Genomic DNA, 12,560 nt, shown 5'->3' on the forward strand with positions numbered 1-12,560 from the left:
TACTGAAGTCCATATAGACAACATTCACTGCTCTACCTTCATCAACATTCCTAGTCACCTCTTCAAAAAATTCAACAAGATTGGTCAAACACGACCTTCCACGCACAAATCCGTGTTGAGTGTCCCCAATCAGACCCTGTCCCTCCATATACTTATATATACTGTCTCTAAGAACGCTTTCCATCAATTTACCTACCACAGACGTCAAACTTACAGGCCGATAATTGCTAGATTTGCTCCTCAAATCCTTTTTAAACAAAGGAACCACATGCGCAACACGCCAATCCTCCGGCACTCTACCCGTCTCTAATGACATTTGAAAAATCACCGCCAGAGCCTCCGGTATTTCTTCACTAACTTCTCTCAAGGTCCTGGGGAAAATCCTGTCAGGACCTTTCATCTGAAAGGTTAGATCACATGGGATCCAAAGTGACCCAGCCAAAGTTGAAAATTGGCTTAGTGCAAGCAGTCAGAAGGTAATAATGGAGGGATGCTTTTCAGATTGGAGGCTGTGATCAGTGAGTGGTGTGTCAGTGTTGGGTTCACTTTTGTTATCCAAATTATTAATATTGATAATAGCATGAGGGCAAGCACAGTTAGCACATGGGGAGTGGGGGGGGGGGGGGGGGGGAGAGAGAGATCTGGCACTGTCTGTAAAGACTTTGTACAAACTCCCCATGACTGCATGGGTTTCCTACAGATGCTCCTGTTTTCTCCCACCTTTCAAAACCTACAACCTATGAGGGTTGGAGGTTAATTGAATGTAATTGGGCGGCATGGGCTCGAGGGCTCATGCTGCATGTCTAAATTTAAAACAACTGTAGCAAACGTTAATAACTGCAGATAACACCAGAATTATTGGTGTAGTGGACCGTGAGGAAGTACATCTAACTTTACAACAGGATCTGGATCAGTTGGGAAGATGGGCCAAGGAGAACAAAATGGAATTTGAACTCTGACAAGAGTGAGGTGTTGTACTTTGGCAAGTCAAACTTGCATGGCAAATGGTAGGATCCAGGAAAATGTTGTAGAAGAAACATAGGGGCACAGGTACAGAGCTTTGAAGATAGTGACTCAGGTGGGCAGGGTGGTAAAGGCAATGTTTGGTATTGAGTATAAAGTTACCGTGTGCTGTTCTGGTTGTCCAGCTATAGGAAAGAAGTCAATAAGTTGAAAGGGGTGTAGAGATTCACCAGGATACTGCTGGAATTGGAGGACGTAAGTTATAGGGAGAGGCTGAGGTGGGAGATCCACCACCTCAACATCAGAGATCCAAATTTAATCTTAATCTCTAGCAGTCTTGGGAGTTTGTCAGTGGTCGGTCCCTTGTGACTACACAAGTCTACTCCCATCTCCTCCTACATCCCAGAGATGTGAGAGTTGATAAGTTTACTTACCACTGGGGAGGAGAAGTTGATGTGAAAATAGAGAACAAAAAAAATTCTACAAGATCAGTTGTTAATTGCCAACATGAGCTGAAGAGCCTGTTTCTGTGCTGTCTTTCCATTCCTGCCATTATGAATGTTGACCAGGCATCTGTGGAATGTGTATGTAGTGTTGCAAACTTCTATCCATCACTGTGACTGATGGGGTGACTCTCTTGTCTGAAGGCAGCCTAAAACTGCTGTAGTGTCAAGATTGGCCAATTGCTCAGATGCTTGCAGACTGGAAACATTTTTTGACTATAAGGAGGAGTGCCAACAATTAGATCAAGAGGAGAAAGATAACTTACTAAATCTATATTTGTCCTGCATATGTATTGCTTGTCTGTATGCGTGTTATGTTTGGTTGCACCAAGGACTGGAGAATGCTGCTTCGTCAGGTTGGACTTGTGCAATCGGATGATAAATAAACTGGAACTTGCATATTCTGTAAATACTTGTGGAAGTTAAGGCTCAACTATGTTATACTTACTTCATCTGAATCATCATGGTACTCTGGTTTATGGACAAATGCTGATGTGTCAAGTTCATCTGTGTTCGCAGCCTCCACGTGCTTCCGCAGGACGGAGTACCGATGTACTAAAAATCTGATAGATGAAAGCCAATTTTGAGAAATTAGTTTGACATTCTTGGTTATTAATTTTACACATTCATTAAAGGAAGAGTGCAAGAAAATAGTAGTCTTCTAGCCTCTGCAAATAAAATTGAGAATAAGCAACAGTAAAAATAATTCCTGGATTCAAACTATCCCCAGTAGCATTTGAAATAGAAAAGCAAATCTTGGATGCATCCTGGGCCTCAGTTAATATGTGGGTTGAGATTTTGTCTCAATTCAAAATGGAGAATGATGGGATTTCCACTGCATCAGAATGGAGCAACAAGGACTTTCAACTCTTGTCTCCTCAAGACTTAGAAGTTTATAGGAAATAGAAGTGTGCAAAGAAAATTTATTAATTACCCCAGTCATCTTTAAAAAATCTGCATACTTTAGATAAATGTACATTAAATTTGCACAAGTCCGAGGAGAACCTGAATTCTAGATGAGAAGACTACTTAATTTCATGTGCATCTGGTCATCTTGAATTTTCCACAGTCCTTCCCAAAATACCAGCTTTAAAAAATACCACTTCTGTTTACATGCCATTGGTACTTGAAGCTAAACATTGCACCCACACCTCAACATTCAAATTAACTTCTTTTCGTGTCCCAATGTCCAAGTCTGACCCAAAATGTAACTACAATTCCAATGCAAGCTACTGCACCTTGTCAAATTATAGCCCCACTAAAATTTGTGCAATAGATAATGTATCTAAAATTTAAATGTTTTAATTTTCCTCATAAAGGCAATTGAGTTGGTCCCTAATTTTACCAATTGTTCAAGGCGACAAACCAATCTCATGCTTCAACTTAAAACCCACCTCACACAAAACTATTAAAAGGTATGCCAAACTGCAGAAAGTATAGAATAAAAAATCTTCAATCAAGAGTATATGCAAATTTACAACCAAATAACGATTCAAAGATTTTGTACAATGCATCCCAATATACTCACAGATGACAATTATATTCAAGACAAATCATCCTACACCAACCAAATAAAACCTTGTATTCTCGCATCTCTTTTTCACATCAAAATCAACTTCCAACTGAACAAAGACCTTAAGCAGAAGATCAAGTACGTGCAATAGTCAATACCATGTAAAAGTTGACCCCCCCCCCCCCCCCAATTTTTGGCCCCAAAATATGATATTTTCCATATACTGTGTGTAAAAGTCAACCCCCTATATTTGGCCTTGACCATCTGCCCATCAGAGCTCATGAAGCCCCTACCGCCCAGGTCCCGGCCATCTGCCCATCCGAGCTACCGACACACCAACCGCGTACTCTCACCTAGGCCCTGGCCTCCTGCCACTCTGAGCTCCCAACATCCCGAATGCAGACTTACCACTTGGAACCAGCCACCCCACCCAATCTGAGCTTCCAACGCCTCCAACTACACAGGTACTTAGCGTGGTTAAAAGTGGTAAATGTAATGGTTGACCCCTCCAAATTTTACCCTAAAAGTTCGTCCATAAAATTCAACTATTACACACGCATTTACAGTATTTCTATATTAAACTAAAAAGTCAATTAAATCAAATAGACTTACCGTCCACCACATACGTATTTTTTGATAAAGATCACTCCAAAGATCACCAGTATGACTAAAAATGCTATTACAGTCGCAATAATGGGCACAGAGCTGGTTCTGTGATAGTCAATCTGAAAAAAACCCAAAAAGAAATATTTTCACCAAGTTTCAGCAACAAGTGCTTCCCATATCTTCCCACAGAGATCTTGGTCTTCTCTCCAAGACATTTTAAGTCAACATTTTGAATTCCTCTTCACTGACACCAGGGAAACAAAAGCAGAGTGTGTACATTTTAGCACTTTTGATCCAATTCAAGGGTGGGGGGGGGAGGGGGGGGGAGGAATTCTTCTTGTTGACCTTTATCCCAATCTAAATAATCACACAAGCTTCATTCTTTTAAACTGTGGCTTTGACCACAACCCAGATCACATCATGTTGGCAAGATCATGGAGAATGATCTCTGAGAAAAAGTGTGCAAATTAGGGGAAACCAGGATCCATCTTGCAGTATTGTTCCTCCATGTTAATGAACTCTACTCTCTTTGGCCCAAACAACAAAATGGCTCACCATGCACTTGCAAACAGAAAAGTCCAAAGATTTATTTTAAGTTCTCTTGAACTGATACTCAAGTTCTACATTGTTGTACTTGTTGAAGCACCAATTCTGAAAGTATTGAGAATCAACATTTCTGTGTATTCTGATCCAAAGTAAATTTTACCAGGAAATAAACTTACAGGAGACATGTCTTTACAAATTCCTTTGTATTTTAACAATGTGCAAACTATATAAATTTAAGCAACTTTAAAAATTCTTAACAGCAATATTTGGAACTGAAACTAGTATTGTCAATTTCACCACACTATAATGTGGTACGAGTTCAACATGATACGATAAGAATTTGAGGAACATTTTGATTGGATGCCAACTACATTCTTCTTTCTTCTTTGGCTTGGCTTCGCGGACGAAGATTTATGGAGGGGTGTGTCCACGTCTGCTGCAGGCTTGTTGGTGACTGACAAGTCCGATGCGGGACAGGCAGACACGGTTGCAGCGGTTGCAGGGGAAAATTGGTTGGTTGGGGTTGAGTGTTGGGTTTTTCCTCCTTTGCCTTTTGTCAGTGAGGTGGGCTCTGCGGTCTTCTTCAAAGGAGGTTGCTGCCCGCCAAACTGTGAGGCGCCAAGATGCACGGTTTGAGGCGAGATCAGCCCACTGGCGGTGGTCAATGTGGCAGGCACCAAGAGATTTCTTTAGGCAGTCCTTGTACCTTTTCTTTGGTGCACCTCTGTCACGGTGGCCAGTGGAGAGCTCGCCATATAACACGATCTTGGGAAGGCGATGGTCCTCCATTCTGGAGACGTGACCCACCCAGCGCAGCTGGATCTTCAGCAGCGTGGACTCGATGCTGTCGACCTCTGCCATCTCGAGTACTTCGACGTTAGGGATGAAGTCGCTCCAATGAATGTTGAGGATGGAGCGGAGACAACGCTGGTGGAAGCGTTCTAGGAGCCGTAGGTGATGCCGGTAGAGGACCCATGATTCGGAGCCGAACAGGAGTGTGGGTATGACAACGGCTCTGTATACGCTTATCTTTGTGAGGTTTTTCAGTTGGTTGTTTTTCCAGACTCTTTTGTGTAGTCTTCCAAAGGCGCTATTTGCCTTGGCGAGTCTGTTGTCTATCTCATTGTCGATCCTTGCATCTGATGAAATGGTGCAGCCGAGATAGGTACACTGGTAACTACATTACTAGTTTTACATTCAACCTACATTTGGTTGGTAGAATAGATGTGTTGCAACATTTAGCATCAGGTACATATGGAAAATTTATCAGAGAGTGAGCATAAATATGCATTTGGTAATCCACACACTGATCAATTAAAAATTTGTATCATGGCTAGTTTAATATTTATCTATATATGCTCAAGTAAATCTCTGGATTTCAGATTTTTGAATCAACTATCAAGTTCCTTCCTATTTCAGAGACCATCAAACAATTCAGAATCTGAATTTATGGTCATGAACATGTGACGAAATTCTATGGTCATGTCTCATGTTGTTGCACATTTCCTCTGCACCATCTTTAACCATAATATTAAAGCAATAATTGGAGAATTACTACCTGTGCAGATTTTAAACCAAGTAATGATCCTGAAAAGGGACCATTTCTGTTTCCTCCAGGAAGCCAAAATGCCCTTGTATGCGTTGCATAATTCCAGGTGCACTTACCAGTTTCTGTGATTCCAGCAAGTTGCTGACACACTTTTTACTGATATCTTTTACCTCGCGATCCACTTTGATGCCCCCTGAACACTGGTCTCCAGGAATTTTTCGGTATCTAAAGAAAAGAATATTTGCAAACCTGTCAAATTTCTCACCTTAAAATAGTAGAGATAGATTTTATGAAAAAATGTGAACAGATTAAAAATGAGAATACGTTTAGCTTATGGACACATCAGTGTGTGAAAAGACCTGATAGTTGATCTGAAGATAAAATATAATGAATGTGGAAGATTATGCTTTAATAGATTATCAATCAATTTCATTGACCAAATCATGTGAATATCAGGCTATTATTCTGGGTTAAATGGTTATGGAGATAGGTTGTGGGGGATTTAGCGTCGTCACTTCATAGAGGTACACCACAAAAGACATCTCATTGAAAATGAAAGAGCTTTTCTGAAGCCGGACGTTGAGTCTCCGAGTGATTTTGCAGAGACAATGGAACTGCTTTGTAAAGAACTTAAAAAGGAGGTGCAAATGGAACAGAGTCCGGGCCCAAGTACTGATATGATCTTTCAAAGAATGGGTTTGAGGTCTTAGGGGAGGCGATTTGGTTTTTACAAGCAGAGAAAGGAAAAAACAAGCAGGATTCTTCAGAGAGAGTGAGAGCAAGAGTGAAAAATCAGTTTTACAGTAGCAGTTGAGGCTGCGAAATGGAAAGCTGGCAGCTTGTTGAAAAGCCACAGTTTGAAAAACCCCATTTTGAAGATTGGTTGTGAGTTCAGCCTGTTCAAAACCCTTGTAGTCCTTACAAGAGGAAATGTCTGGCTAGAGCGTTTCTCCTGAAATAAGGAAGACAAGAGGAACTTTGTGGTGACCTGGAAGAGGTTATCATTTGGAAGATCCACAATGGGGCAAGTTTCTTCAGCAAGACACTGAAGTGACTGATTGGAGGAAATCAGTTTGTGTGTGTCCAACGAGCAAAAAATATCTCTCTGAAACCAACAAGAACCTTCCTGAGCGGTAATCATTTAACTTTAAGCACCAGAGCCTGGTGAAGATACATAAATGTTAAATTCTATGCATAGTACAAGAATTTCTCAATACCGGTGACCTTGGAGAAGTGAAAGGAGAATGATTGGACAGTGAAACAAAGAAATTTCCTGAACATATACGTGCACTTAGAATTAGAAGGGGGTTAAGTTAGGTTAAGTTAATAGTAATAAGTTAAAGTTTGATATTTTTATTGTGTTTAAAGAAAATTAAAAGCAACTTTTGTTGAAGTAACCATTGCTGCTGGGTTTTGGAGTCCTCTGGGCTCATAAGAGTATAGTGCTATCTGACCGTGTTCTTATCATTCTTTCTATGAATTTTCCTGATCTTCCTTCTACAAAGACATTGGCGTTTTAATTCTACTTTCAGATAATTATTTTTTCAAATTTATGGAGGACCAAATTAATTTCTTCTTTAATACAAATTCTTCAACAATTTCTATCTTGACTGTGTGGGACACATGGAAGCATATCTTAGAGGGCAAATTATTTCTTATACAGCTAGTCCCTTTGTGCATGGCATTGTCTGCTGCAATTTAAAGTGGTTCATAGAGCACTTATGTTCAAATTAAAATGGTCTCCTTTTTATTCGCACATAAATCTCCGATGTGATTAATGTAAAACAGGTGATGCTTCTTTAATTCATAGGGTTTGGACCTGCCGTAGCTAAGAAATTTTTCCCCCTTTGCATTATTAAGATTAATAAGTAAAGGGGATTTAACTCCAGATTACAGATCATATCACACAAAAACGACCAAATCAGAGAAGTATAAAATATCTTATGTAAGGGAATTTTGTGGGTATATTTGTATAATTTTTGTATTCAATATTGATTTTTGACATTATGAATTATGATTTAATAGTTTATTATAATTTCCTGAACAAAATAAGTTAATGTAATAATAATGGTTCTACTTCTAATTTACAAATGATATGTGATATGTATATGATATGACTTGATTTATGTTATCATTAATATACCTTGTGTAAAGGGTTTTTGTTCAACTCAATAAAAGTTTTTTTTTTAAAAAGATTTTGGAAGAAATTAGAATACATAGAGGTTTCTGATACCCTGAATCATTCCCTTTAGGGTTGATCTCTTGCTTACCATCCAGAGGTCAAGGAACTGCCAAAACTTTGGCAAGCTCTATAGAACGTTTAGTCCAAGCGTCACATTTGGGAATGGAACATGTCCTCTGCTTGGTGGATGGAATAATCTGGCCTCTAATGAAGGCAGCATAGCCATACGATTACCATTCCTATCAGTTCTGAACAGGTTTTCCCCCATTCTCTTTGGTCCTGCTCATATCCTTGATGCACTTGCATTGCTGGAAGCCAGCAAGGGGGGGGGGAGGGGGGAATCTCAGCTTCAAAACCTCTGATAAGCATAAAGTGAGTAAACTAATGGATTTGCCAGAGATTTCTAGTATTTAATTTGAGTGGGCTTTGTACAGAAGTAGCAATGTATGTACACAAAGATAGGTGGAGGGAAGCTGGTGAGAGGAAACAGAAAGGCTGCAGAGAGATTGAAAAAGATTAGGAGAGGTGGCAAATGAAAGACAATGTTGAAAAGTGTGAGCACGCCTCCCCCATACCTGTTATTGGAAAGGGTGCTCCCTTTGTGGCCCTCTCATCATTGGAGAGACTGGGTGCAGTCTGGGAGATCACTTTCCTCTGTCTGCACCAGTGACAGAGACCTCCTAGAGGTCAACCATTTCAGTTCTGAATCACACTCCCATTCTCATGTCTGTCCATGGTCTCATGTACTATCCCACCAAGACCACTCGTAAATGGGAGGACCACCACCTGATTTTCCGTCTGGGCACACTCCAGCCAGTTGACATTAACATTGACTTTTCCTGTTTCTGCTAAACTTGCTCTCCTTTCCCCTCCCTTCCCTTCACAGGCTCTCCACCCCTTCCCTCTTGATTCATCAAGCCATCCCACATCCTCTTGTTTGCTGCTGTCCCCTCCCTCCCTTCTCCACCTATTACCTCCTGCCTTTGAGACCACGTCTTCCCCTTACCCTTTCATTTGGACACCTGCTGACATTATTCCATTCCTAGATGAAGAGCTCATGCCAAAAAATGTTGGTTATCTATTTTTTATCCTTGCTATATAAAGGACATTGTTTGACCTGCAGAGTTTCTCCAGCATTGTGTTGGAACATGTGTGGGCAGATTATTAGGATGGGGAGAAAAATTCAAAATTTGGAGGTGCAAAGGGACTTGGGAGTCCTTGTGTAGGATACCCTAAAGATTAACCTCCAGGATTGTGAGGCAACCATTTAAAATGGATGTGGAAGGCAGGGGAGTGGGGCTAAGTGACAGAATGGATCAGCTCATGATGGAATACACTACTTCTGCTTCAATATCTTGTGGTCTTGTACATCTGGAAAAAAAATATGCAGAAGGCTAAGTCTCACCAAAAATCCTGCCAAGTCCAAATCTCAAAAAAAATCCATATCCAGCTAAAGAACAAAAGGGAGCCACTTTGGATCATACCAACTGTTGTTCAGGAGGCAAAATTTGCAGATGTAAAAAAAAAATCCCGATATCATTTTAAGAACATCAGAAATAGGAACAGGAGTAGGCCATCTAGCCCATCAAATCAAGATACATTACCCATTTGTCTTCAGTATTTCTTTTTTTCCTTGCAAGCAGAACTCCAAGTCATGGCCCTGAAGATCAGATTGTTCTATGCATTCCGAACTATTTTCCTTTCTATAGTATCCAAAGTCACTGGAAAGAAAAAAAAGCTTGAGTAACTGAACCATTGTCAGATAATTTATCAAATTAACAAATCCATCTTCTGCCAGGTTACTCAGAGGTGTCTGAAACTGAATAGATCTATGGTTTGCACCAATCTCAGAAAGGCATTTCCAGTCCATATTTCTTCCAATACAAAATACTTCGGAGGCATAAAGGCAGTTGCCCCCCCCACCCCCCACAACAACACAGCCATCAGGTTCCTGAATGAACCCCACAGTGCTCTCTTACTGCCCTTGTTATGTACTAATTCACCTTTTGTTTCATTGAAACTATATTCTGTAATTGTACTCTTGTTCTACTTTATAACAGTGTATGAATGTTGGAGTTGATCTGTTAGAACGCTTGCAGAGAAATCTCACTACACCAGATATAATGTGACAATAAACTTAACCCAAATAGCAATATTTGCTATTATCTGTTGATTTTCTGAATGCTAAATAATTTACACCACAGATTTAAGATGGTTAAAAATCAGAGCCTACCATAAATAATCATCCAGAGTACAGAGACAGACATTGGGCTGCTTATTAACAATGTAGTCATGTCCATTCCGGCAGAGGGAAGACTTCCTTAAACGGCGAAACTTTTCTTTGTAACCCAACATACAGCCATCATTAGGATCATCGATATTACTTGAATGGGCAAGCCACTGGATGTAGTCATCATCGGAACCTGGGGAAATTGAAAGGAAACATTTCCAGAATCCAAAAAGAAACCGATCCTTTTGCCTAAATGAGTCTAGGCCAGCCACGAAGCACCCATCTACACTAATGACAGACTCATACCAAAGCACAAGATGGAAAGGCATTTCAACCATTAAGACAGTTCAAATTTGGGGAGGAGTCACGTGATGGAGTAGTGGCCGGACGGTGAACTCCAGCCCTCTCCAGAAAAGTCAGGAAAAACAAAGGAAAACACAAAGGCACAGAAATAAAAGTTACAGAAAAGTGAGTATAAAGGTGGAAAGAAGATGGTGACAAAAAAAGAAAAATCGAAAGCAACGGTAAGAAGAGAGGAAGAGAAGACAAAGGAGGAAAAAGGTGAAGGCCTTACCTGTCCGAAGAGGCCCGCTGCGGAGAGAGAAACCCGCTCCCTCAGGTCGGTAAATAATGGACTACAAAAATGGCTCACAGAGCCGAGTAAAAGTGCGCAACCGCGCATGCGCGATGCGAATGAAAAAAAACACACCGACGGGAGGGGGGACCAGCTGGGGAGTCGATCTCCACAGCCGGCAACGACAGCTGCAGAACACCTGCAGCAAGAAGAGACCACAGAAGACAATGGAAACAAGAAAGAAGAGGAGGAAAGGGCACCAAAGAAACAACAGATGGCCAACCCAGAGGAAGAAGAAGAGGAAGAGGAAGAGTACAGTGAAATAGAAGAAGAAAAGAAAGGCAAGGTAAAGGATATACTTGCTCTTATTAAAGGATACATGGAGTCATTTAAAGAATGGCAAACACAGGAATTTAAGGATTTAAGAAAAAGAATAAACAACACAGAAGAGAAAATAAATAAAATGGAGATGACCTTAACAGAAATGGGAAAGAAAATGGACAAGATGGAAGAGCGGGCAGTAGCAGCAGAAATGGAGGTAGAGGACTTAAAAAAGAAATTGGAGAAATCTAATAAAAAAAACTAAAGAGACACAAGAACTACTAGCTCAAAAAATAGATACAATGGAAAACCATAACAGAAGAAATAACATAAAGATAGTGGGCCTTAAGGAAGATGAAGAAGGCAAGAATATGAGGGAGTTTATAAAAGAGTGGATCCCTAAGACCCTAGGATGTCCAGAACTACAGCAAGAAATGGAAATAGAAAGGACACATAGAGTATTGGCCTCTAAACCACAACCACAACAAAAACCAAGATCTATTGTAGTAAAATTCCTAAGATATACTACAAGAGAAAAGGTACTGGAGAAGACAATGGAAAAAGTAAGAGAGGGCAACAAACCACTGGAGTATAAAGGGCAAAAAATCTTCATTTATCCAGATATAAGTTTTGAACTCCTAAAGAAGAGAAAAGAGTTCAATACAGCAAAGGCGATTTTATGGAAGAAAGGGTATAAATTTATACTAAAGCATCCAGCGGTATTGAAAATATTTATTCCAGGACAACAAAACAGACTATTCTCGGATCCAGAAGAAGCACGAAAATTTGCAGAACAATTACAAAAATAGACTGAGGGAGGAAGACGGGTAATGAGTTAAAATGATCACGATTGATATGTATGTGGGTAAAGACAAAAATAGACTGAGGGATGAAGACGGGTAATGAGAGTAAAAATGATCACGATTGATAGGTATGCGGGTAAAGAGGTATAAGAGTGAATAGAGACAATGAGCATACATGAATGTATCTGTACTTAGAGGAAAATATAGATAGTATAGACAAGAATTAATAAGGGAAGGTAATGGAATAGAGAGAATAAGGAGGGAATTAAAAGAGTGACCTTTGTGACATATGAAAAGTGAAATCTTTTCTGGGGGAGGCGGGGTGGGGGGAAATAGCGGTCACTGCAAAATCAGTTGACGCTTGCGAGTGGATTCGCAAATCCAAATGGAGAGGGGAGATGTGGTTGTCCGACAAGGGATAAAGGACAACTCAGGAGGTGAAGGGGAGATTGGGGATAAATAAGATAGAAATAGGAGAATAAGGAAAATGTTAGATGTTGTAGGAATGTTGTCTTATAAAGAGTTGAAAATAAGAAAACAGAAATGGAAAAGGAAGAAAGGTAATGATGGAAAAACGGAAAGAGAAGATAAACAAAATATAAAAGGGCTACGCTGAACTATATGTCTTTAAATATTAATGGAATACATAACCAAATTAAAAGGAAGAAACTACTAAATTTAAATGAATAAATGTATTCCATTAGAAAAAAATAACATATAGGTTAAGAAATAATATTGAAATATTCGAACAAGTATAGGAGCCTTACATT

At 40.0% G+C, this 12,560-nt stretch overlaps 1 protein-coding gene across 2 annotated transcripts in view; it reads right to left on the reverse strand.

Moving 5' to 3' along the window:
- Window positions 1–12,560, reverse strand: part of LOC138765230 (sortilin-like) — a 64,712-nt gene that overhangs the window by 11,894 nt on the left and 40,258 nt on the right. For both annotated transcript variants that reach the window (XR_011358540.1, XM_069942210.1), the window contains exons 15-19: window positions 10,096–10,285; window positions 9,467–9,583; window positions 5,797–5,905; window positions 3,592–3,704; window positions 1,915–2,029 (exon numbers count right to left, since the gene is read on the reverse strand). Coding sequence is in view for 1 of the 2 variants with exons in the window: in XM_069942210.1 (XP_069798311.1) it covers window positions 1,915–2,029; window positions 3,592–3,704; window positions 5,797–5,905; window positions 9,467–9,583; window positions 10,096–10,285 (644 nt within the window). In the remaining variant the exon portion in view is untranslated. The remainder of the gene's footprint in view (window positions 1–1,914; window positions 2,030–3,591; window positions 3,705–5,796; window positions 5,906–9,466; window positions 9,584–10,095; window positions 10,286–12,560) is intronic.

Source organism: Narcine bancroftii, chromosome 5, assembly GCF_036971445.1.
Source record: "Narcine bancroftii isolate sNarBan1 chromosome 5, sNarBan1.hap1, whole genome shotgun sequence".
NCBI classification, from domain to species: Eukaryota; Metazoa; Chordata; class Chondrichthyes; order Torpediniformes; family Narcinidae; genus Narcine; species Narcine bancroftii.